This window comes from Silurus meridionalis, chromosome 18 (genome assembly GCF_014805685.1).
Source record: "Silurus meridionalis isolate SWU-2019-XX chromosome 18, ASM1480568v1, whole genome shotgun sequence".
Lineage (NCBI taxonomy): Eukaryota > Metazoa > Chordata > Actinopteri > Siluriformes > Siluridae > Silurus > Silurus meridionalis.
In genome coordinates, this window is record NC_060901.1 from 685,224 (window position 1) to 711,935 (window position 26,712).

Below are 26,712 nucleotides of genomic sequence, written 5' to 3' on the forward strand. Positions count from 1 at the left end.
CATAATCTCCTGCTTGCTGGACTGGAGAACGTTGTTGGAATAAAGGGAACAGCTCTCTCCTGGCTCAGGTCTTATTTGACTGATCGCTATCAGTTTGTTGATATAAATGGTGAGTTCTCCACACGCTCTGAGGTAAAGTTTGGTGTTCCGCAAGGATCTGTTTTAGGCCCACTGCTTTTCTCTTTATATCTGCTGCCTCTGGGTGAAATTATACATAAACATGGGATTCGCTTCCATTGCTATGCTGATGATACACAGCTGTATATTTCAGCAAAGCCAGATGAGAGAGATCAGCTTAACAATTTTGAGGAGTGTGTAAATAACATTAGACAGTGGATGCTTGATAACTTTCTTCTGCTCAACTCAGATAAGACGGAAGTACTTTTACTAGGACCAGATGCAGCTAGAAGCAAACTTTCTGATTCATGCTTTATTACATCTAGATTAGACTACTGTAAGGAGCACTTAACGCTCTCATGCTGCAGTATCTGAGTGAACTTCTGTACCAGTATGATCCTCCACGCCTACTTAGATCAAAAGGTGCAGGCTATTTGTTGGTACCTCAAATAATGAAGACTCCAGCAGGGGGCAGATGTTTCTCTTATAAACCCCACAGTTATGGAACAACCTTCCAATGAGTGTTTGGGACTCAGACACAGTCTCAGTGTTCAAGTCGAGGCTGAAAACATTTATTTAGTGGAGTCTTTAGTCAGTAGGTGTTTGTGAGGTAAAGGAGCAGATCTGGAGGGATCATGGATATAGAGTGTTTGATGAATTGGGATATTTGGATGCTGTCGTCTCCTCACTTTCACACGTTCACTCAGGTTTGTTGATGGTGGTGTGGTGGTTCGTCTCTTATCCCAGAGATCCTCATGTCTGTGTTTCATTCTGCTTCTCCCTTTTAGTTCTGCTGCTACAGTGAGTCTCCTACTTACACCCTGATTCTTGGGTGGTTCCATGAAATTCCAGAGTACGAACAGGAGCTTTGAGGATGGATTTGGTCTGTAGTTAATATCAACAGTCTGCTACACTGACTCAGTACTACAGTTTGTTCTGATCTCCATCACTGCACCTCAACATCGTTTATCTGTAATAAATGGACATTCAGTGGAACCCAGATGAGGATGAGGTTCCCTCTTGAGTCTGGTTCCTCTCAAGGTTTCTTCCTTCTGCATCGCAGGGAGTTTTTCCTTCACCACAGTCTCCACCGACTTGTTCATCAGGGACAAACTTACACTTATAAAGAACTTATTAATTTTATCTTCACATTATCTGTGTAAAACTTTTAACAAAGTTTATATCTGCAGAGCATTAGCACAAGAACTGTGGTCAGTGAAAGGAGGAAGTTTAAGAAAACGCTGTGGGGGAAAAAAACGAGCAGCTTTGGGTTAAAAATACACCGCAGAATAAGTGAGAAAAAGTCTTCACTCTGTAAGAAAAACTGATGAGGACAACGAAGATCGTAATGAAGAAGATTATAACAGCGCAGCAGTGACAAAATACATGAAGCACTTTGGGTTTATCGGAGTCAGAAAGAACTCCATTGTTCTTTGAAGTACAGACCAGAGTTATCCTTTAAATGTAAATTAGATGTAGGACATGCATGAAGGAACAACTACATAACTACTTTTTATCAAATTTAAGCCGTTTTGAGGATGAGCTGAATTTGATATAGCGTGGGGTGGAATCTGGATTGAGGCAGTCTGTAATTCTTCTTTTCTGAACTCCATGGTGGTCAAATTCCACCTGCAAACTTGTCTTTACTAGGTGATTCCCCAACTGCTCTGAGCAGCAAACACGCGGTTATTGTCAGGTTCTCCACTCAGGAAGACCTTCTCCTTCACTCTTGCACACAAAGCTGCAGAGTTACAGTGCTTAGAGTTACAGAGCTGTACAATACTGTACAGTCTTACCTTCAAGCAAGCAAGGGTCATTCCCATCTTAAAGAAGCAGAGTCTCTGGACACATCAGACATCAATAACTACAGACCGGTATCACTTCTCTCCTTTCTTTCTAAATCTCTGGAATGCACTGTTTTTAACCAACTGTCTGTTTATCTCTCACAGAACAACCTCCATGATCCTAAACATTCCACAGAGACGCCCTTTTGACTGTTTCTGAGAAACTGGATGCTGCTCGATCAGCCAAGCGGTCATCTGTACTTATCTTCCTGGACCTTTCAGCAGCATTCGACACAGTCATCCACAAGACTCTCTTATCTACATTCAAGAGCTTAGGTATCAAGACTCACCACTGGTATCCCACAAGGCTCTGTACTTGGTCCCCTCCTTTTCTCCTTCTATACCCACTCCATTGGTGAAGTCATATCTTCACATGGGTTTTCTTACCACTGCTATGCAGATGACACTCAACTCATCATTTCTTTCCCTCCATCAGATACCACAGCTTCCGCTCGGATCTCGGCATGCTTAACAGACATATCTTCATAAATGAGTGTTTATCAACTAAAACTCAACCCCAGCTAAACAGAACTGCTGATCATCCCAGGTGATTCATCTCTAGGTCAAGATCTCTGAATAACACTTCACGACTCTTTGCTCTCCCCTTCAGCCACTGCTCGTAACCTCGGGGTAACTATGGACAATCAACTGTTCTTCTTCCCACATGTTGCTAATGTTGCTCGCTCCTGTGGATTTCTTCTCTAGAACATCTGAAGGATTTGACTGTTTCTCTCCACACAGGCTGCCCAGGTTTTTGTTCAGTCTCTTGTGATTTTGAGACTGGACTACTGCAGCTCTCTGCTGGCAGGTCTTCCCCTGAACGCTATTCATCCACTGCAAATGATCCAAAACGCAGCTGCACGACTTGTGTTCAATCTGCCCAAGTTCTCCCACACCACCCCACTGCTGCGCTCCCTTCACTGGCTTCCAGTAGCTGCACGTATCAGATTCAAAACACTGATGATGCCTACAAGGCCAAAAATGGACCAGCACCATCTTACCTCAGTGACCTCATCACATCTCGCACTGCACCACGCTGTCTGAGATCCTCCAGCACTGCTCCACTGGTACCACCTTCTCTCAGAATGAGAGGTAAGTACACTTCAAGGCTCCTCTCTGTTCTGGCACCGAGGTGGTGGAATGAACTTCCCCTAGATGTCTAATCAGTGGAGTCCCTGACTATCTCCAAGCGATGACTGAAGACCTTCATCTTCCTGAAACACTTTTGCACTTTCTAAGTTTGTAGAATTCAAGAGTTATATTTATATTAAGTGTGTAATCTTGTGTACAGTGTAGATTTATTCATTACTAGAGACTTTATGCACTTGTGGACGTGACTCTGGACACGGACGTCTGCTAAATTCCACAAATGTAAATGTACAAACACAAAGAAAGAATAAGAGTCGGGTTTCCAATTGCACACTTTTATTTAAGACATGAAGGTGTTCATGGTGTGTAAAAAATGGAGTGTGTGACTTTTAAAAAAGTGTGAACAGGAGAAACAGTGATTTGTAATGAGACTGAAGTGATGATGAAGAGAATCAGGTGAAGGAAAGGAGAATAAACAGGAAGTCATTCTGGGTCATTTAGATCAGACTGGGATCAGACGTGGTGAGTGATGGGAAGGGGGACGGAGGAAGACGAGGTCTGTACTGTAATATGGCAGCTGTGGAAATATCTTTAGTATGCGAAGCACTCGGGAACAGTACTCACTCACACACACACACACACACACACACACACACGATAAATGTAAAAATGGGTTTGGTTTGGCATCGCATGAACAGAGGGCAGTCTGTGCGTCAGTAAACGTTTGAGTCAGCTCCACCTGCTCCACCTGACTACAGGAGATCACAGCAGGGGGCGCTGTACTCCTACACCACTCCTTCTGTCCAGAGGAACACTGTAGCTAACAGGCAGCTCAACGCTAGAATAGAAATGTGCTGGGTGTAAGGGACAAACCGTAAAGATTATCTCTAGTTCTGAACTCGTCACGTCCTCACTAAGCTGATGGAGCTCATTTCTGATAAGAAGAAGAAAAATATTACACTCTGTAAAAAGGAACTTACAAGAGCTGGAGACCAAAAGATAGATATAGGAGCAGCACAGGAACACGCTCAGGCTTCAGCTTCAACAGATTACTGTCAGAATCATCATCATCATCATCATCATCATTCACTCACAAATACAAAACTTCTCATTCATCAGATATCAACAACCTGCTCATTACACACCGCCAAGGAATTAACATCCTCATGAGTTCACACGAGTGTGTGTGTGTGTGTGTGTGTGTGTGTGTGTGTGAGAGAGAGAACAGTGTTTAGTGTTTGATAGCTGATTAAATGAAAACTGTTCCTGGTGAACACAGATCTTTGGACCCAACTGAAGTATGTGCACACACACACACACACACACACACACACACACACACACACACACACACCTTTCTGAACTTCACATATTTAACAGAAGTCCGAATCTTTCAACACTATTATGATTAAAATTAAACTTAAAAAAAGTCAAGTCTTTATCTAATAATAATAATAATAATAATAATAATAATAATAATAAGAGGAGAAGAAGAAGAAGAAGAAACAGGTCTGCAGGAGAAGTGAGCGGCTGTTGCATATATAGACGTTTCTTTTTCCTTAGATAATTTTTTTTTCAAAGAAGAAACAGTAAAAAGAGTGGACATGCTCAGGCATTACACCACTCCACCCTCAGTACCCCGGGGTAACTAACAGGGGCAGTCCATTGATTTGCTAACAGATTGATCAGTGGTTTAAGACTGGGAGGGGGGGACAGAAAGTAGTAAATTCAGACCAGGAGAAAATTGTGAATACTGCAGATACAGTGTGGAAAAAGTGAGGAGCTCAAAAACATCCAGACACATACAGACATGGGGCAAAACAGGGTTACAGACACTGACACAGAGGGTTGTGTGACTGGGGTGTGTTTAAGATGACCAGGGGTAGACGGTCAGACCAGGGGGCAGACGGTCAGACCAGACTGCAGATAACATGGGCAGGTCCAGGGTACCCTCAGGCGTACCGGACTGGGGCAGGTCGATGCCAGTGGACTGGCTGTAGACCAGGACAGGGGGAGATGAGGCTACACTGAGGTGGACTGGGTCAGTCTGGATGATGCTGCAGTAAACCGGGGGAAGTGTGTAAATGAGCCCAGACACAACCTGGTCTAAAGTGGAGTACAGTGAGACAGTCTGGAGATGATGTGGTGAGGTGGATCTCTGGAGGAGAAGGTTTCAGGAGAACACTGTTTAGTTGGTGAGGGTACTCGAGGCTTTGAAGTAGGAGAGGAACTTAAAGCACAAACTGACGACAAAGTACCAGATGTTTCTGGCCATCTGAGAGCGAGCGATAAACACACGCCAGATGAAGACAAGCAGGACGGTGTTAAACGTGTAACGGATGTTCCTCAGTCTGAAACAGCAACAAAGAGATATGTCATAAGTTTAATAGTGGAAATTAAGCTACTTTAGAATGTAAAGTGTGTGTGTGTGTGTGTGTGTGTGTGTCATACTTGCGCAGGTGCTGTCTGGCAGCTGGAATATCGGCCATGTCCTCGTTCAGGACGTATTTCTTGGTGCCGATGCAGTAATTCTCAATGTACTCAGGCCAGTTCAGCTGATGCACATCAAAGTTAAACGTCTGAGAGAGAAACAATGAGATCACACACACACACACACATCACTGTGACAGGAAGAAGAGAAGAAAAGCTGGATGAGCTCTCGGTGTAGTGTGTGTACCTTGCGGTCCTCAGTGCTCAGCTGGTTCATCAGCATGTTCATGTTGTCTGAATTCCACTCCCAGTCCTGACTGCTGAAATACTCCAATAGTCCAATGGCTTTATGGAGCCTGTTAAAGATCCTCATCATTCTGCACACACAGGAACACAGGAGCAGACCTTAATGCTTTAGAGAAGAACCAAGACACTAAGAGGAAACAGATGTGTGTGTGTGTGTGCAGTTGTTTACAGATGTGTATTTACTGTACATCTTTATTTCTGCTCTGATGAATGATTAAAGATGATAAAGAATAGAATAGATTGTATTTGTCACGTAAACATTACAGCACAGTGAAATTCTTTTCTTTTCATATCCCGGCTTGTTGGGAAGCGGAGGACAGACCGCAGTGTCAGCTATGATACAGTACCCCTAGAGCACAGAGGGTTAAGGGCCTCGCTCAAGGGCCAGAGAGCGGCAGCTTAGTGATACCACGGCTTGAACACCAACCTTCAGATCAATAACAGTTACCTCTGAACTACCACTCCCCCAAACACTGTGTCAACATGATCAGACAGGTGTGTGGGGGCAGGTGTGTGTGTGTGAATTTATTTGTGTACAGTTTCATGTAGAGGTGTGCACAGGTGTGTGTACAGGTGTGTGCAGGTGTATGAAGGTGTGTGCAGAGGTGTTTGAAGGTGTGTAGAGATGAGTGCAGGTGTGTGTGTGTGTGTGTGTGTGTGGATTTAGTTGTGTACAGTTTTGTGTTGAGCTGTGTACAGGTGTGTGCAGAGGTGTGTAGAGGTTATCAGCAGGGGGTGCTGTTGTGCAGTAGTTCAGTGCTCTCTTACTGGGGTTTTTGTCCGGACAGCCTGAGGAACAGGTCGTAGAGGAAAGCAGGGAACTTGTGGCTCACCAGGATCCAGTACTGATAAATCAGGTAGTTGGAGGTGATGTTAGCATTGGGCCGCCGGAACGCCTGCTCCAGAGGGTTCCGCTTAAACGTCGACATCACGTGATGCTCTGATGGCAGTTTAGTACAGTTAGTACAGTGTGTGTGAGATCACGAACACACACTTCCTAACAAAATCCAGTGTTCCTGTGTACAGACTGTAAACACACACCAACACCACTGATGTGTGATGTGTGTGGTGAAACAGATGTACAGTGGTGTGAAAGAGGGATTTCTTTACACTATGTTTCAGATCATCAAACTAATTTAAATATTAGTAAAAGAGAACACAAGTGAACAACATGCAGTTTATAAATGAAGATTTTTATAATTGAGGGAAAACTAAATTCAAAACTACATGCTCATGTGTGAAAAAGTGTTTGCCCCCTAAACCTAATAACTGCTTGGGCCGCCCTCAGCAGCAACAACTGCAATCAAGCGTTTGTGAAAACCTGCACTGAGTCTGTTTCTGCGCTGTGGAGGAATTTTACTCCACTCATCTCTGCTGAATTGTTGTAATTCTGCCACATTGGAGGGTTTTCCAGCATGACCCCCTTTTTAAGGTCATGCCACAGCATCTCAATAGGATTCAGGTCAGGACTTTGACTAGGCCACTCCAAAGTCTTCAGCCATTCAGAGGTGGACTTGCTGGTGTGTTTTGGATCAGAACCCAAGTTCGCTTCAGCTTGAGGTCATGAACAGATGGCCAGACATTCTCCATCAGGATCTTTTATTAAACAGCACAATTCATGTTTCCATTGATCACAGCAAGTCTTCCAGGTCCTGAAGCAGCAGAACATCCACAGACCATCACACTACCACCACCATGTTTTACTGCTGGGATGATGTTTTTTTCACACGGTGTGGTGTTACTTTTATGCCAGAAGTAATGGGACACACACTTTCCAAAAAGTTCAACTTTTGTCTCATAGAATCAGTCCACAGAGTATTTCCCCAAAAGTCTTGGGGATCATCAAGATGTTTTCTGGCAAAACTGAGACGAACCTTTATGTTCTTTTTGCTCAGCAGCGGTTTAGGTCTTGGAGCTCTGCCATGCAGACCATTTTTGCCTTCTTTATTCTTCTTCTCATGGTGGAGTCATGAACACTGACCATAACTGAGGCAGGTGAGGCCTGCAGTTCTTTGGATGTTGTGGGGTCTTTTGTGAGCTCTTGTATGAGTCGTCGCTGTGCTCTTGGGGTAATTTTGGTCCACTCCTGGGAAGGTTCTCCACTGTTCCATGATGCCATTTGTGAATGTCTCTTACTGTGGTTCTCTGGAGTCCCAAAGCTTTAGAAACGGCTTTATAACCTTCTCCAGACTGATAGAGCTCACTTTCTTTCTCATTTGTTTCTGAATTTCTTTGGATCTTGGCATGATGTCTGGCTTTTGAGGATCTTCTGGTCCACTTCACTTTGTCAGGCAGGTCCTATTTAAGAGATTTCTTGATGGTGAACAGGTGTGGCAGTAATCAGGCCTGGGTGTGGCGAGAGAAATTCAACTCAGGTGTGATAAACCACAGTTTTAACAGGGGAGCAAACACTTTTTCACACAGAGCCATGTAGTTCTGCATGTTGTGTTCACTTGTGTTCTCTTTTACTAATAATTAAATTAGTTTGATGATCTAAAACATTAAAGTGTGACAAACATGCAGCACTTTTCCTCACCACTGTAGACCTGGACTCTACTCAGTGCTCCATACGTACCGATCTCTCCCCAGTGGAAAGGGTTAATCCCTCCTGTTGTACAGTTATACACCAGAGCAGACTTCGGCCTGAACACACACAAACACAGAATAAAGTAAATAATACTGTTGATAATAACTCTTATTATAAACACAATAACAGAACATCCCATGTGACAAACAGCAGTTTTGCCAGCAGGGTGATGCATACGGTATTCCTGTGAATTAGAAATGTGTGTGCACCACAATTCACTAGTTTCTCACTAACACTTTTTGAAAATGTGAAATTCCTCTTTTTACCCAACTTGGGCAAATTCTTTCTGTGTAGGTAGGGATTTATCTGAAACTTGGCAACCCTGCACATTAGCACAGAGTGAATGTTTTGGCCAGTCAATTTCTATTGCAATTTGCACAATACACATCATCTCATAGCAGCTTTACAGAGTTTCAGAGTGAAGGTGATCGATGTGTTTATCTCTGATGAGCACCATGGAGTCTGTGGTGAAGGAAAAACTCCCTTAGATGTTATGAGGAAGAAACCTTGAGATGAACCAGACTCAAAGCAGAACCTCATCCTCATCTGGGTGACATCAAGAGTGTGATTATAGTCTTTAAACACTACAGAACACTGGAGAGTGAGAACTAACATGAGCACTGGCGTGTGAGATTATGACTGATGATCTTTCTACAGTCTTTTACAGTCATTTGAGATTATGGAGCCAGGAGCTACTGAGCAACTCAACATCTGAGATCATCACAAATCCAACACCAGCTTCTCCATGCCAGAGCCTTTAAACACTCAACGTCCAAACTCCACATGAAGTGGAATTCAAATAGCACTGGTACGCCATGTTTGTGGGGTCGGCATCTACTTCTTTGAAAAGTGTGTGTGTGTGTGTGTGTGTATACCTGTGCACTGCAGTGTACCACCCTGCAGCAAGTGTGAGGTTGATCACTACATCGACTGGAATCAGATCTGCTACTGCATCATTACTGGCTCTCATTGTCCTCAAGATCCCCTTTCCAGCCTGTACACACACACACACACACACACACACACAATCAGTATTCATTCATTGTCCTGTCTGTCCCTCTACTCATCCCCCTGGCCCCTGATCTATCTGTTGATACAGTGTGGTATTACACTGTTACACTCACACACGCAGGGATTTGATCTAAAACCAGATGATAAGAAAAGAATGAACAGAAAATCTCTGCTGTGAGAAAAGGAGTCCGGGGCTACCATGGGCACAGTATCACCCTCACTGACCAGCTGAAAACTTATAAAAAGACCAGGTGATGTTTAGCTAGCCACTGTAGGCAAATCTCACATTCCTGTTCTTGGCTGAGAGGAGAACAACCTGATGTGGACTCCTGTAGATGATTGAGTTACTAACCCCCTTATGACAGCTCAAGTCAGTGGTCATTTTCCTTTGATCTCAGTCACTAACACCGTGGTCCCACCACACGACTGGCACGTACTCAGTGTTGAGTTTTTAACACCAGTCTGAGTGATCTCTAAACGTCTGTGTGTGAAAATTCCAGGAGATCAGCAGTTTGGGAAATATTAAAACCAGCACATCTGCCACCAACAACCAAGTCTGAGATCTTCATAAGACTTCAAGTTTGACGTGAACATTCAGTGAAGTGACTGGTATCTGCAGATCTTACACACACCACTGCCACCTAACCAGATGATTCCTGCATCTGTCTGGATTAATGATAAACATTACAAATATATTTACCGCAATGAAGACTCCACTCGGACCGTTAAAGTTATCAATCCAGCCCTAAACACACACACACACACACACACACACACACACACACACACACACACACACACACACACAGAGAGATAGGGTTAGACAACAGACCTTCTGTGTGCATTGCTGTGAGAAGTGTGTGTGAGAGAGGAGTATCAGGAGTGTGTGTGTGTGTGTGAGAGAGGAGTTCTATCTCACAGGGAATGGTTCCTGCCAGCTGGCCCCTACGATGGAGGGTCTGATGATGGCCACGTTGAGTTTGCTGCTCTCTTTCTGCACCATGCTCTCCGCCAGCGCTTTGGTGTAGGTGTACGTGTTCGGCCAATCACCAATCAGCCTCGGCGTGATGTCACGAATGATCGAATCATCCATCCACCTATCAACACACACACACACACACACACACACACACTGTAACAACACATACCCTCCAACATCTCAGGTTTCATGTGGACAGAATCTCTGAAACACTGCAGGATTACAGCCTCCAGGATACACACCACCCTGTGCTGTATTCTCTCTTCAGTACCAGCACTGACCACAGCATATTACATGTTCTACCAGAGTCAAAAACATTCTGTGCACTGCTACACCAGGATAAAGTGTTCATATCACTCCATCTGCAGAGCTGCTTTAGGACTCAGACCACTGCCTGCTTCATCTTCTCCCTACATACGGGAAAGAACCTGTAGTGAAGACTGTAAAAAGATGGCGCAATGAAAGAGTCGGCATCACAAGCCTGTTTTTACTGCACTGATTGGAGTGTTTTTGTAGCTGCTGCTTCTGATCTAAATGAAGCTCACAGACTCTGTAACATCTAATATCAGCTTCTGTGAGGATTTCTGCATTTCTATGAGGCCAAAGAGGAGCAGGAATGGGGACAGGATCTTGTACAACCAGGCCAGGGGTAAAGTAACACACACATGCGCACACACACACACACAAGAGATTAGAGTAGAGAAAAGGAGCAACTCTAAAAAGCTGGAAGATCAAATTTCAGCCAGTGACCCTGCTTCAGTGTGGAAGGTCCTGAGGGACACCACAAGCTACAAGAACAACATCCTCCAGCTCTGTAGGGAATCAGCCACCGTCTGATGACCTGAAGATTTAAAACTCCTGGTCTCACACCTCACACCCGTCCTGACCATCTCACCACTCGACCATCAACACCTCCAGCAGGTGTGTGTGTGTGTGTGTGTGTGTACTTACTCCAGTGAGTGGATGAGTTTGTTGGGTTCTACAGGTGTGTGTGTGTGTGTGTGTGTGTGTGTGTGTGTGTACTTACTCAGTGAGTGGATGAGTTTGTTGGGTTCTACAGGTGTGTGTGTGTGTGTACTTACTCCAGTGAGTGGATGAGTTTGTTGGGTTCTACAGGTGTGTGTGTGTGTGTGTGTGTACTTACTCCAGTGAGTGGATGAGTTTGTTGGGTTCTACAGGTGTGTGTGTGTGTGTGTGTGTGTGTGTGCTTACTCCAGTGAGTGGATGAGTTTGTTGGGTTCTACAGGTGTGTGTGTGTGTGTGTGTGTGTGTGTGTGTGTGTGTGTGTGTACTCCAGTGAGTGGATGAGTTTGTTGGGTTCTACAGGTGTGTGTGTGTGTGTGTGTGTGTGTGTGTGTGTGTGTGTGTGTGTGTGTGTGTGTGTGTGTGTGTGTACTTACTCCAGTGAGTGGATGAGTTTGTTGGGTTCTACAGGTGTGTGTGTGTGTGTGTGTGTGTGTACCTCCAGTGAGTGGATGAGTTTGTTGGGTTCTACAGGTGTGTGTGTGTGTACTTACTCCAGTGAGTGGATGAGTTTGTTGGGTTCTACAGGTGTGTGTGTGTGTGTGTGTGTGTGTGTGTGTGTGTGTACTTACTCCAGTGAGTGGATGAGTTTGTTCTACAGGTGTGTGTGTGTGTGTGTGTGTACTTACTCAGTGAGTGGATGAGTTTGTTGGTTCTACAGGTGTGTGTGTGTGTGTGTGTGTGTGTGTGTGTGTGTGTGTGTGTGTGTGTACTTACTCAGTGAGTGGATGAGTTTGTTGGTTCTACAGGTGTGTGTGTGTGTGTGTGTGTGTGTGTGTGTGTGTGTGTACTTACTCCAGTGAGTGGATGAGTTTGTTGGGTTCTACAGGTGTGTGTGTGTGTGTGTGTGTGTGTGTGTGTGTGTGTGTGTACTTACTCCAGTGAGTGGATGAGTTTGTTGGGTTCTACAGGTGTGTGTGTGTGTGTGTGTGTGTGTGTGTGTGTGTGTGTGTGTACTTACTCCAGTGAGTGGATGAGTTTGTTGGGTTCTACAGGTGTGTGTGTGTGTGTGTGTGTGTGTGTGTGTGTACTTACTCCAGTGAGTGGATGAGTTTGTTGGGTTCTACAGGTGTGTGTGTGTGTGTGTGTGTGTGTGTGTGTGTGTGTGTGTGTGTGTATACTTACTCCAGTGAGTGGATGAGTTTGTTGGGTTCTACAGGTGTGTGTGTGTGTGTGTGTGTGTGTGTGTGTGTGTGTGTGTGTGTACTTACTCCAGTGAGTGGATGAGTTTGTTGGGTTCTACAGGTGTGTGTGTGTGTGTGTGTGTGTACTTACTCCAGTGAGTGGATGAGTTTGTTGGGTTCTACAGGTGTGTGTGTGTGTGTGTGTGTGTGTGTGTGTGTGTGTGTGTGTGTGTACTTACTCCAGTGAGTGGATGAGTTTGTTGGGTTCTACAGGTGTGTGTGTGTGTGTGTGTGTACTTACTCCAGTGAGTGGATGAGTTTGTTGGGTTCTACAGGTGTGTGTGTGTGTGTGTGTGTGTGTGTGTGTGTGTGTGTGTGTACTTACTCCAGTGAGTGGATGAGTTTGTTGGGTTCTACAGGTGTGTGTGTGTGTGTGTGTGTGTGTGTGTGTACTTACTCAGTGAGTGGATGAGTTTGTTGGGTTCTACAGGTGTGTGTGTGTGTGTGTGTGTGTGTGTGTGTATACTTACTCCAGTGAGTGGATGAGTTTGTTGGGTTCTACAGGTGTGTGTGTGTGTGTGTGTGTGTGTGTGTGTGTGTGTGTGTGTTGTGTGTGTGTGTATACTTACTCAGTGAGTGGATGAGTTTGTTGGGTTCTACAGGTGTGTGTGTGTGTGTGTGTGTGTGTGTATACTTACTCCAGTGAGTGGATGAGTTTGTTGGGTTCTACAGGTGTGTGTGTGTGTGTGTGTGTGTGTGTGTGTGTGTGTGTGTATACTTACTCCAGTGAGTGGATGAGTTTGTTGGGTTCTACAGGTGTGTGTGTGTGTGTGTGTGTGTGTGTGTGTGTGTGTGTGTGTGTATACTCAGTGAGTGGATGAGTTTGTTGGGTTCTACAGGTGGAGGTAAATGACCTCATCAATATGACGGCGGTTGCAGTTGGCGATGCAGTGGAGATGTGAATAAACGCATGAAGCTGCTTCATCTGCTGCGCCAGAGACAGGAGCTGCTGCGTTGCAATCACGTTCAGCTGCAGAGCATGTCTGAGTCACACACACACACACACACACACACACACACACACACACACACACACACACACACACACACACACACACAACAATCAACACACTCCGGGTATAAAAGCATTAATCATTAAGAGCAACAGTACTGTAAGATTAACACACACACAGTCCTGGATTGACACTGACACTGACACTGACACTGACACACACACACACACACACACACACACACACACACACACACACACACACAGACTGTAATAGCAGGTGTATAAATCATGCTCTTTTCTAGATCACAGAAGCAGTGTGTCTAATCCTCCTAAGATAAAGCAAGATGATGTAAGATGATTATTGGATGGAAAAGCTTGAGGCCTCTGCACAGGATTCAGGGAGTTTTTCCTTCACCACAGTCTCCACCGACTTGTTCATCAGGGACAAACTTACACTTATAAAGAACATCTTAATTTTTATCTCCACACGATCTGTGTAAAGCTGCTCTGAGACCATGTTCATTATTAAAAGCTCAATACAAATAAACATGAATTAAATTTAACAACCTCCATAATCCGAACCAGTCTGGGTTCAAAGCAGCACATTCCACAGAGACGCCCTTTTGACTGTTTCTGAGAAATTGCACGCTGCTCGATCAGCCAAGCGGTCATCTGTACTCATCCTCCTCAGCCTTTCAGCAGCATTCGACACAGTCATCCACAAGACTCTCTTATCTACACTCAAGAGCCTCGGTATCAAGACTCACTACTGGTGTCCCACAAGGCTCGGTACTTGGTTCCCTCCTTTTCTCCTTCTATACCCACTCCATTGGTGAAGTCATATCTTCACATGGGTTTTCTTACCACTGCTATGCAGATGACACTCAACTCATCTTTTGTTTCCCTCCATCAGATACCACAGCTTCCGCTCGGATCTCGGCATGCTTAACAGACATATCTTCATAAATGAGTGTTCATCAACTAAAACTCAACCCCAGCTAAACAGAACTGCTGATCATCCCAGGTGATTCATCTCTAGGTCAAGATCTCTAAATAACACTTCACGACTCTCTGCTCTCCCCTTCAGCCACTGCTCGTAACCTCGGGGTAACTATGGACAATCAACTGTTCTTCTTCCCACATGTTGCTAATGTTGCTAGCTCCTGTGGATTTCTTCTCTAAAACATCTGAAGGATTTGACTGTTTCTCTCCACGCAGGCTGCCCAGGTGCTTCTTCAGTCTCTTGTGATTTGGAGACTGGACTATTGCAGCTCTCTGCTGGCAGGTCTTCCCCTGAACGCTATTCATCCACTGCAAATGATCCAAAATGCAGCTGCACGACTTGTGTTCAATCTGCCCAAGTTCTCCCACACCACCCCACTGCTGCTCCTCCACTGGCTTCCAGTAGCTGCACGTATCAGATTCAAAACACTGATGATGCCTACAAGGCCAAAAATGGACCAGCACCATCTTACCTCAGTGACCTCATCACACCTCACACTGGAGATCCTCCAGCACTGCTCCACTGGTACCTCCTTCTCTCAGAATTAGAGGTAAGTACACTTCAAGGCTCTTCTTTGTTCTGGCACTGAGGTGGTGGAATGAACTTCCCCTAGATGTCTGTACAGCAGAGTCCCTGACTATCTTCAAGTGACGGGTGAAGACCTTCATCTTTCTGAAACACTTAAATTAGCACTTTCCTAGTTTGCTTTGTTAAAATATAAATAAATAAAAAAAACTCTAAACAGAGTTGTAGTCAGATTTATAATAAGTTTGTAATCCAGTGCACCAGTGTAGATTTATGGAGACCCAAAGCACTTTTGTACGGCACTCTGGACACGGACGTCTGCTAAATACCACAAATGAAAATGTAAGAAGATTCGTATCTTGATCTCAGGTCCACCAGACAGAGGAACACTTTTCTCTCTGGTTTTATATCTTGTGTGAACTGTGAAGGAGCTTCTGGAGCTTGAGCAGGAGAAGTTGATCTAGATAAAGTCTCATAAGCAGCCCTCTCTCCCTCTCCACTGTAACTGATGTAACTCATGATGATCTGTGGTGTTTTGCACTCCTCTCTCTCAGTACAGTAGAAGTTAAAGTTGCTCTGTATTCAGAATGGTATTGATGAATCCTCCAGGATCAGTCAGGAAAACAACCTGCAGGACTGATAACCTGCTTAACGAGGGCACGTTTGCTATTTCTCCGTTTTTCCCCTATTATGGAATTTCATTTGTATTTTCCATGGTTTCTGCTTTTTTGGATGGGAGTGTGTTTTCAGGTCTATGGGACACCTGTGTGTGTGTGTGTTGAGGTCTATGGGAGACCTGTGTGTGTGTGTGCGTGCACGCGTTTGTGTGTGTGAGTATGTGCACGCGTCCTTGTGCGCGTTTGTGCATATGTGCGTGCGCTTGTATGAGCACAAGTGTTTGTGTGCTCATGTATGTGCATGTATGTGCATGTGTGTGTGTGTGTGTGTGTGTCGTACTTGAGCGGCTCGTCGAAGCGGATGGTGGCGGCGCAGTGGAAGATGATGTGGACAGACTGAGTGAGCGTTTGTACGTCTTCATCACTCAGAGCGAGTCCAGGCTGTGTGAGCTCACTGCTAACAGGGATGATCTTCTTCTGGAAGTCTGGATTCTCCTCCCGGAGCCGGTCAAACAGCTGTACACACGTGCGCGCACACACACACACACACACACACACACACACACACACACACACACACACACACAGAAATTTAAAATATTTGAAAATTATTTCCACAAAGAGATACAAATCAGGAAAATCAGCACACACACACACACACACACACACACCTCCTGTTCAGATATTATAAACAGATGCGTGGTCTTTGTAAAGAAACAAACAGGGAACATTTGAGGACATCAGAGCCCGAGTGCCAGCCTCCACCCAGCCCTGCAGCACAAATACACCAACTGTCTGTCTTTGTGTGTGTGTGTGTGTGTGTGTGTGTGTGTGTGTGTGTGTGTGTATATAAAAGAAAGGGAACATTGTTTATTAAAACCCGTTGAATGCTTATGGGCTTCGTACCAAAACGTACACGACACTGTGCTACAGCCTTTAGTGGAGAAATAAGTAGCTATATTCATTAGCCACCACAACGCTCTCTGGGTTACCATGGAAACTACTAAATGTACAATCCTCCGGAAGTGTAGACCAGCAGAGGTCAGTACTGATTAATTATTCAGTCTCTGTGTCAATGGAGGAGTCTGGGGCCTAAACAAAAGAACCACCAGACCAGGAATCTGGGATTAACATCCCTGTGAGGTGCTACACCAGAAACCCCAAAATGTTTGTACAGTAACCAGATCTTCCAGACATCACCACAAAAACACCCCAGACATCGCCCCAGACATCGCCCCAGACATGTGAAATACATCTCCCTAAAGGAATCTGAGCCCTAAATGAAAGATCCACCAAACCAGGAATCTGGGATCAACATCCCTGTAAGGTGCTACACAGTAACCAGACATCACCATGGAAACGCCCCAGACATCTCCCAAACACCACCACATACATCTCCCAGACACTCCACAGACCCAAGTCATATCCCAGACACACCCCAGACAGAGTTCAACTAATAATTTCCATCACATTAAACAATCCAACAAGGACCTGAAGGAAACCAGAGCTGAACCTACGACTCTCATGTGGTTGTGAAGTGAAGCAATACTCCTGTAAAACAGTCAGGAACCTGCAGAGCTGCAGTCAGGATGTCAGGAGGCCACACCTACATCCAAAACATGCCACAGTGTGTTCACCAAAGAAGCATAAAAGGTGCCACATATTGTTAGAACTCACGGCAGAGATTCCAGGACCAAGAACCGGATTCTGGAATGTCACTCTACAACAGGGGTGTGAAACTCAGGCCTGCGAGCCAAATCTGACCCGACGTACAATTATATCCGGCCCGCGAGATGATTTTATAAAGATCTATTATTATTGTTATTAATGTCCCGGCGATATGAAGCGCTGATAAACACAAACTACAGATCCCATAATGCATCGCTTCAGCTGCCTTACCGAACACTAGACTACCTGAGAACATTCCAGCGTCAATCAAGTGGAGCTTCTGTTGATGTATTTAACCCTATTGTACAGTTATTGTGAAACAGCGCCTCACAGTGGTGAAGAGTGAAGTTGACTCTGAGTAGATGTTTACTGACACTGGCGGTAAACATGTGTGTGTGTGTGTGTGTGTGTGTGTGTGTGTGTGTGTGTGTGTGTTATTAGTGGAGTGAATGTGACTGTAATTAAGGAACTGAATCTGAGACGGAACTACGAGACAAAACATCAGGAGAAGCTGAAGAACCTGAATGCAGAGCAGAAGATACAGAAAGGAGAAGAGTTAAAGAAGAATCTGACATTTCAGCAGATGTTTTTCACCAGAGCAAAATCCCAAAGTGAAGCTGGTGTGAAAACAGAGGAGAAATCAGAGTCTCATCAGCAGGTTATTTACTGAGGGAGAGTTTCTGAAGAGCTGCATGATGAAGGTGCGACACATCTGGTGTTCCACAGGAGATATTTTTATGGAGAGCTGTTTATTTATTCTGGAATAATATTCCTGTCTGTTTTTATTTATATTTATGTTAAAAAACATTGTTTTAGTGTGTTTAATAAATATTTATCCTGTTCAGCTCGTGACCTGAAGTGTGCTGTGAGTTTTGGCCACTGTGCAATTGAGTTTGACCCCCTGATCTAAGAGTTCAGACCAAGGATTCTAGAAGTCCATCCAGGAAGGAGCCTGAAGAGCACCAGAAGGATCCATACAGGATTCCCTCCAGTGTATCATCAGCTTAATCAGCAGAGAGCTTCATGCTAGTGTTCCAGGTGGATGAGAACCCAGTGAGAGACACACACAAACAAACACACACACACACACACACACACACACACACACACACACACACAGAGCTGAGCAGTGAGGAACAAGGAGAGCTGTAATCATGATGAACATGACACCCTGGACAGGTGAGACAGAGACGTGGAGCAGGAGACAAAGCAAGAGAAACACTGACTCATGGTCCTGTCAGAGAAACCAGAGATCTCCTCTCTCACATATCTGCTCTTCTTCATCTCCCACCAGCCTCAATTATTAAACCTGCTCTGATCTCGCCATGCACGCACACACACACACACACACACACACACACACACACACACACACACACACTTCTCTTACTCTGTTGAACTGTGTGTGTGGGAGGTGTGTATAGTAATGCAGAAGTCTTAACACTCACACACACCTGAGGTCAGTCACCACGGCAACCATCCAACTTAGAAAAAAAAATACGGTCATGGGGTATCATGTTTATTCCAACCGTGTGTGTGTGTGTGTGAGTACTGCATATGTATTGTGTGAGTGTATCAAGTAAATATTGCGTGTGTATACCGAGTGTGCACTGTGTGTACCGAGTGTGTATAACGTGTGCATGTGTGTGTACTGTGAGTGTACTCTGTGTGTGTGTGTACTGCAAGTGTGTGCACAATGTATACTGTGTGTGTACTGTGTGCATGTGTACTGTAAGTGTACTGTAAGTGAGTGAGTGTGTGTGTGTATGTGTACTGTGTGTGTACTGTGTGCATGTACTGTGTGTGTACTGTGTGCATGTACTGCGTGTGTGTGTGAATACTGTGAGAGTGTGTGTGTTTGTGTGAGTGCGTGTGTGTGTATGTGAGTGTGTGTGTGAATACTGAGAGAGTGTGTGTTTGTGTGAGTGCGTGTGTGTGAGTACTGTGAGTGTGTGTACTGTGAGAGTGTGTGTGTGTACTGTGAGTGTACTGCAAGTGTGTGCACAATGTATACTGTGTGTGTACTGTGTGCATGTGTACTGTAAGTGTACTGTGAGTGAGTGAGTGTGTGTGTGTACTGTGAGTGTGTGTGTGTACTGTGAGTGTGTGTGAGTACTGTAAGTGTACTGTGAGTATGTGTACTGTAAGTGTGTGTGTGTGTGTACTGTATGTGTACTGTGAGAGTGTGTGTACTGTAAGTGTGTGTGAGTACTGTGTGTGTACTGTGAGGTGTGTGTGTGTACTGTGTGTGTGAGTACTGTAAGTGTACTGTGAGTATGTGTACTGTAAGTGTGTGTGTGTGTGTGAGTGTGTGTACTGTAAGTGTGTGTGAGTACTGTATGTGTACTGTGAGTGTGTGTGTGTACTGTGAGTGTGTGTGAGTACTGTAAGTGTACTGTGAGTATGTGTACTGTAAGTGTGTGTGTGTGTGTACTGTGAGAGTGTGTGTACTGTAAGTGTGTGTGAGTACTGTATGTGTACTGTGAGAGTGTGTGTACTGTAAGTGTGTGTGAGTACTGTATGTGTACTGTGAGTGTGTGTACTGTAAGTGTGTGTGAGTACTGTGAGAGTGTGTGTGTACTGTGAGAGTGTACTGTGAGTGTGTGTGTGTGTGTGTGTGTGTGTGTGTGTGAGATCACTACAGTCTTTATCTCCTGTTCTACATTCACTTCTCTACTGTTTTAGTGCACAGCTTTTTGGGACACAGTGGAGAACAAATCTGAGTCCTACAGCAGTCACACACACACACACCCCTCCCCCGCAGTGAGACCTTGCTCTGCAGCATGGTGTGGATCCTCTGCTGGGAGCTGTGGCCCTGTTTGGTGCGGATCAGCAGGTACAGCAGTTTAACCTCAGGACAGGAGCGCAGCAGCTTCTCCACCAACACCTTCCCCATGAAGCCTGTCGCCCCACTGATCAACACACACTTCCCTGCGTAGAACTCCGACACACACGCCATGATCGCAGCACACACCCAGGTCCCACCTGAGACAGAGACACACACACACACACACACACACACTCAGGATTATTATTATTATAATAGAACAGTCTATACACAGTGCACACAAATAACCCATAAACAGATATATTAGTGGTGTAACGTCCTGACACGTGTGGGTCCAGGAGTTTCTGCTCGCTGCACGTGTACCCAACACAATCCTTTTTACATGCAGAACAAACGTACAGTGTGTGTTCCTTCACAAACATATAAAGTGTGTTTATTCTCCTCGCACTGTAAACAGTGTCAGTGTGTGTTTCTTCTCCCGATCTTTATTATTATTAAACTGGACAACATGCACACCACCACCAGGGGTATAAAGTAGCAGTTTATAGTGCGTTTGCACATGCGCTAAATCTCAGCCACTTCCTGGTCATTGCTAATGCTAACGCTAATGCTTCTTTAGCATTTTAAATTAAAGTATCCTGAAACAAGTAGAACAGTCAAGATGATTATATCTTTAAAAAAAAAAATTTATATTCAATGTAAAGCACACACACACACACACACACACACACACACCTTTATTATCCAAATGGGGTCTAACAAATGTAAACTATTTAATTGGTGGCAATTTAATTGATTACTAAATGTTATTAATATAATAAAACATGTATTGTGTTTAATTGATTTATTTGATTTCATTTTTATTTTTTTATTTTTTATAAAATATTATTTTATATTTTATTTAACCAAGTAGGCATTTTAATTAAAATAGTTTTACAAATGTAAACTTTTAAACACAATAATAAACTGCTTTAATTAAAGACAAAACCACAAAAACTGAGATACATTCCAAAGAGGGAATTGTGTATCTTTACACCCGTAATATAAATATAACACAAATCTAAACACACAGCTGTGTGTCAGTCTTTATATAAAACATACAGTACACACACACACACACACACACACGAAAACAGGATAAAAAAACAGAGAGAGAGACAATACAAGTGTACCCTAAACCAACAACAAAGCACCTGAAATAAACACAGAGAGAGAGAGAGAGAGAGAGAGAGAGAGAGAGAGAGAGATCATGTCTGTCTGAAGAAGAGAGACAGAAAAGTGTGTGTGCACGCACGCACAGCAGCAGCTTTACTCAGGTGTGGATGTGGCCTGGTATTATTAAAGAGCAGCAGGAGGATGGAGCAGGATGTGATAGAGGAGAAGGACCATGGAGCAGGAGGACGGAGGAGGATGAGGAAGAGGAACAGGAGGATTAAGCAGGAGGATGGAGAAGGATGAGGTAGAGGAACAGGAGGATGGAGATGATAGAGAGGAGGATGTGTGTGAAAAGGAAGGTTCTGGGATGAGGTAGCAGCTTGTTAGCAGCTCGTTAGCAGAGGATAACTCGTTAGCAGTTAGCAGCTCGTTAGCAGAGGATAACTCGTTAGCAGTTAGCAGCTCGTTAGCAGAGGATAACTCGTTAGCACCTTCCATGCTGAGTTTTTTCCTAATTCCAATAAATCCAGGTAAAGCCCTGATACCTGCAGAACTCCACACACTACACAATGTCTTTCAATCAATATTATAATCAGTGGCTGATGTACTTCTGTATTTTGTACATGATGTGTGTGAGGGATCAGATAAAGATCCTCCCTGCTGACCCACAGCAGGAACATCTACACCTCACAACACAAAGAGGAAACTTCTGCAGCTGGGATTTTAGGATCCCATAATGATTTCACTTTCACTCAAACAAACTCCATCTTGGTCTACATTTGACATCAAAAAACAAGGTGCGTGCGTGTATGCGTGTGCGCGTGCGCGTGTGCATGCACGTGTGTGCATGCACCGGCGCTGTATCCTGGCGTGTCCCAGAGACGAGCACAGACACGCTTAATCTGAGTTCCCGTTCTGTTACAGTAATAATTATATTTCCCACACAGTGAGATCTCAGAGACATTATTCTCCTCATCACACACACACACACACACACACACACACACACACACACACACACTGTGTAAAGCTGCTCTCAGACAATGTCCATTGTTAAAAGCACTACACAAATAAAAATGAAAGGTCATGAGTTGAAGGTAATGTTTTCAGTTTGTTGTGTGATGGAGCTGAAGTTCTGCAGACCTGAAGCTACTGATCTACTGCTCCTACTTGGAAGAATTTCAAGCTAAAGTCATCACAGAAAAATAACGTGCTAGACGAGCGGCTAGACGGCCCGACACGCTGCACAGTCTCCACCCAGTATTGACTCAGCGTGTAAGTATCTGAGATCCTGATCAGAAGATGGTGAAGTTAATCTCCTGCATATCACCACATTCCCCCTTTAACAAGTCCTGTTCCAGTCAGCTGGACCACCAGGGTTCTGATCCCAGAGTACTCATGTGAAGAGGAGAAACCCTCTTGGAAGTATTAGAGAATAATCTCTACCTCCACCTGACGATCTCTTTCCATAGAGAGACCAAAAGAACAGGAATGACGAGAGAGGATTAGCCTGCTTCCATGGGAACACACACACACACACACACACACACACACACACACACACACACACATTCCTCTCAGGTCAGAGGCAGCACACATTCCTGTTTAGTGACTCTACAGCAACCTACAAACTTTATTGGTGGAGGACATGAGAATGTGAAATGAGAACCTCCTGATGACCTTCAGGGCTTCCACTGTGTGTTCAGAAGGACAACATTAAACAACCAGGAACCCACAGAACACAGCATTGTACACTAAATCCCCAGAGACTCCTTCAGCACCTCCATTCTGGTGATGTCACACTGATTGATCTGCTGCCAGCTCACTTCAGGCTCAGTGACGGTGTACGTGGGCGTGTAACGAACCCTGAGGTACAGCCATGTGCTTCGCTGATGCTCCGATATTCTCCAGCACATTTCATTTCCTGTTCGTGAGTCACACGGCCTGAAAAAGCCACGAGTCTGCACTTCTCTTCCACGTGGAGAAGATTCCTGAACCTGATCCATCCTTCCAAAATGGGTACAAAGAGAAACACACACCCCATACAATTCTCACGTGGGATTAGGGAAGTGTGTGTGTGTGTGTGTGTGTGTGTGTGTGTGTTCTCCCGTCACACTCAAACATTTGATCGAAATGCAAGACTACACACTGCAGCTTAAAATGCTGACACACACACACACACACACACACACACACACACACACACAGCTCTGTTGAAAAGAGTTGGAATGTTCTCAGCTCCACCCAAACATGAACTGCAGCTGCTGAGAGGAAAAAAGTCTTTTATCATTTCACATCTCTCAGAAACACGAGGGCAAAATATCCGGAGCAGAAGTGAGCGATGTGACGAGAAAAGCCTTTCTGTCTGAGTGGAAACATACGCAAAGCTCTGTGGGTCTGCTGAGGAGAGCGTGAGAGCCTGAGCTGGACCTGTGGGTAGAGACAGAGACTGGGTGAGGTGAGGATGGAGACAGGAGAGAAGAAGAACCTGAGTAGGATTAGTGTGGAGACCAGTGGTGATCATTATTCAGAAAGGATGAACCCCAACATGAAAGAACTGTACTAATGGAATGAAACTGGAATAATGCAGGCAGGTACCACCATCATCTCAGGGAGTTTCTCCTTCACCACTCAATCACACTTAAAGGATAAACTTACAATTAAAAACAAATAAACGTCTACACTCCTTTATAAGCTCCATCTCTGTGAAGCTGCTTAGAGACAGAGTGCACTGCAGAATCCTCTGTGAACTGACGTGATGTAGCTGAGGCTGAGGAACTGTAACTGTTCTTCCAGGCCTTCACAAATTACATTAAACACCTTTTAAGTACATTAAGAATAAAATATTTAAAGACCAATATCACGACTTCTAAACACACACACACACACACACGTAATTAGCGACTGACCATAACCGAGCCCTAAATTCATTTATTTCAAACCATCATCACTAAACTCGCACTTCCCCACAGCTGGAAAAGAAGGTGTTTCACATCTGTGGTACGACCCGAGAGATTCGCTCCAATAACAGAAAGCTGATTGGCTGCTGGTCTCATTTGTAGATGTATGAATTATATTTGGACTCGAGAAAGAAAGAAGTACAACAACCACGGAAACTAAAACAAAAACCCAATCTAAAGTGCAGCAGGAGCAGTTCAGTGAGAATTAGAGACACGTACATCCGAACATTAAGACCTGCTTCCAATCCTTTAAGACTCAGAACTGCAAATTTAAGACTTTTTAAGGCTTAAAATAAAGATTTTACACTTTTATTTAGACTTTAAGATGCAGCAGAAACCTTCTATTTGAGCTATGGTGTGTCCTGGTGTGTAGGATGTACCAGAGTCACTGCTAAGTCATTAGTCCCATGTCCACAGTAACACAGTGAGATTAGACCACAGACACAGCTGAAATAGATGAGTAGTGAGGTTGCAGTCTGCTTCCTTTTTTACCCCAGAACACTGAAGTGCTCCATGTCCATAACTTCACCTCATCATCTATAAATACTTCAAAACTTTCAGTAATGTTCCTCATGTTCTGTGAACGGTGGCATTTGTTGATGTAAAGCCACTTCACTCAACTCTATAAATGCTAACGGAGAGCGGAACGCTGCAGTCGAGTGTGTTAGATCTAAACCGCTGACACACACCACCATTTATATAAAAACTATTAACAGTAATGAATTCTTATACACACACACACACACACACACACACACACATGTTCAGAGCATCACAAGCCCACCCACATCTGCAGTGAGGTGATGAAGAGTTCCTCTGCCCTGGAGGCAGTTGTATGGTGAAGGAGAGCAGGGTGGTGGGACCTGAGCTACACTCAGAACGTTGTGAAATCCACGTTACGCTCTGCTGCGTGTGTGGGAGTTTGTACAGCAAGCTGGAACAAGTGCAGAACTCAACACGCTGAACAAATGTCATTCTGATAACAACTAGCAGTTCAGCAAACAAACGCTGTGTGTGTGTGTGTGTGTGTGTGTGTGTCTGTGTCTCAGGCAACCACGCCTTAAAGAAACAGGATGACAGGATGTGGTTTCATTCACACACTTCCCATCGCCTGTGTGTGTGTGTGTGTGTGTGTGTGTGTGTGTGTGTGAGAGAGAGAGCGCTACACTGTATGAGGTACTACTGATGGTTGAACACTGTTACTGCGGCTGGTTCAGGATCGAGTGTTCCTGAGCACTACAAGAACGAGGAAGCACTTACATCTGCTCCATCATCACCACCACACACTGAACCACATCTACACAGCTTTTAATGTCTTCACCACCTCCATCCACTTACCCAACTATCTACCTGTACATGGCCACCTGGAAGCGTTACAGATCCAGCAGGTTCTGCAGGTACACAGGTGAACATGTCCATCACCACAAGTGTGTGTGTATATAATATAGACACACACACACACACACACAGGTCTCATATGGCTTGGTGATAGTAGGGTAGTGGTAAAGCGGGACAGCAGAGGGAATAACGTGTCCCTCAGTCTAATTATCTGAGGATATAAATGGAGTGTGATCTTCATGCTTCACCCTCCGTCCCCCATCACATGCTGAAATAACACAGAATAACACAACCTGAAGAACACTGAGGAGATCTCACATCACACGAGTGTAGAGAAACTAGTGTGTGTGTGTAGACAGTGTGTGTAGAGTATATAGTGTGTGTGTGTGTTCGCTCAGTAATGTAGTTTGAGAATGTGTGTAGTAATTGAGAAGGTAAGAGATATGACCCCAGCTCACGTCCATCACACTACACACTCCACGTGTACTACACACCTCATTGTAACACACATTACTCAGTACACAGATTGAACCTCGTCCACACACACACACACACACACACACACACACACACACACACACACACACACACACACACGCTGTGACAAACCTGTACACTACAGGAAGTGAGATCAGGACATTAATCACTCACCCAGTCCTCACCCAATCCTCACCCCCACCCAGTCCTCACTCACCCAATCCTCACCTCACCCAATCCTCACCCTCACCCAATCCTCACCCTCACCCAGTCCTCACCCTCACCCAGTCCTCACCCAATCCTCACCCCACCCAGTCCTCACTCACCCAATCCTCACCCTCACCCAGTCCTCACCCTCACCCAGTCCTCACCCAGTCCTCACCCTCACCCAGTCCTCACCCTCACCCAGTCCTCACCCAATCCTCACCCTCACCCAATCCTCACTCACCCAGTCCTCACACTCACCCAGTCCTCACACTCACCCAGTCCTCACCCAATCCTCACCCTATCCTCACTCACCCAGTCCTCACCTCACCCAGTCCTCACCTCACCCAGTCCTCACCCAATCCTCACCCTCACCCAGTCCTCACCCTCACCCAATCCTCACACTCACCCAGTCCTCACCCTCACCCAGTCCTCACCCAATCCTCACCCCA

General features: G+C 44.8%; 1 protein-coding gene and 1 long non-coding RNA gene across 5 annotated transcripts; one reads left to right on the forward strand and one right to left on the reverse strand.

The window, feature by feature from the left end:
* Window positions 1-4,627: 4,627 nt before the first annotated feature.
* si:dkey-97m3.1 (fatty acyl-CoA reductase 1) lies at window positions 4,628-23,683 on the reverse strand. Its single transcript, XM_046872698.1, is given in 14 exon segments — window positions 4,628-5,401; window positions 5,502-5,629; window positions 5,728-5,857; window positions 6,555-6,726; window positions 8,362-8,429; window positions 9,249-9,367; window positions 10,085-10,129; window positions 10,304-10,481; window positions 13,293-13,329; window positions 13,412-13,456; window positions 13,459-13,553; window positions 16,011-16,186; window positions 20,109-20,323; window positions 23,663-23,683. Coding segments are annotated over 13 exon segments (1,545 nt in total). The 5' UTR covers window positions 20,298-20,323; window positions 23,663-23,683; the 3' UTR covers window positions 4,628-5,238.
* LOC124400893 lies at window positions 9,080-13,116 on the forward strand. Of its 4 annotated transcripts, none has more exons than XR_006928477.1 (9): window positions 9,080-9,242; window positions 11,285-11,382; window positions 11,424-11,567; window positions 11,610-11,651; window positions 11,690-11,809; window positions 12,136-12,653; window positions 12,696-12,803; window positions 12,846-12,947; window positions 13,001-13,116. It is a non-coding gene; the product is annotated as an uncharacterized LOC124400893 (long non-coding RNA). The 4 variants fall into 4 exon arrangements; XR_006928478.1 differs by having other exon boundaries at window positions 9,080-9,238; XR_006928476.1 differs by lacking the exon at window positions 9,080-9,242 and having other exon boundaries at window positions 11,038-11,382.
* Window positions 23,684-26,712: the final 3,029 nt, after the last annotated feature.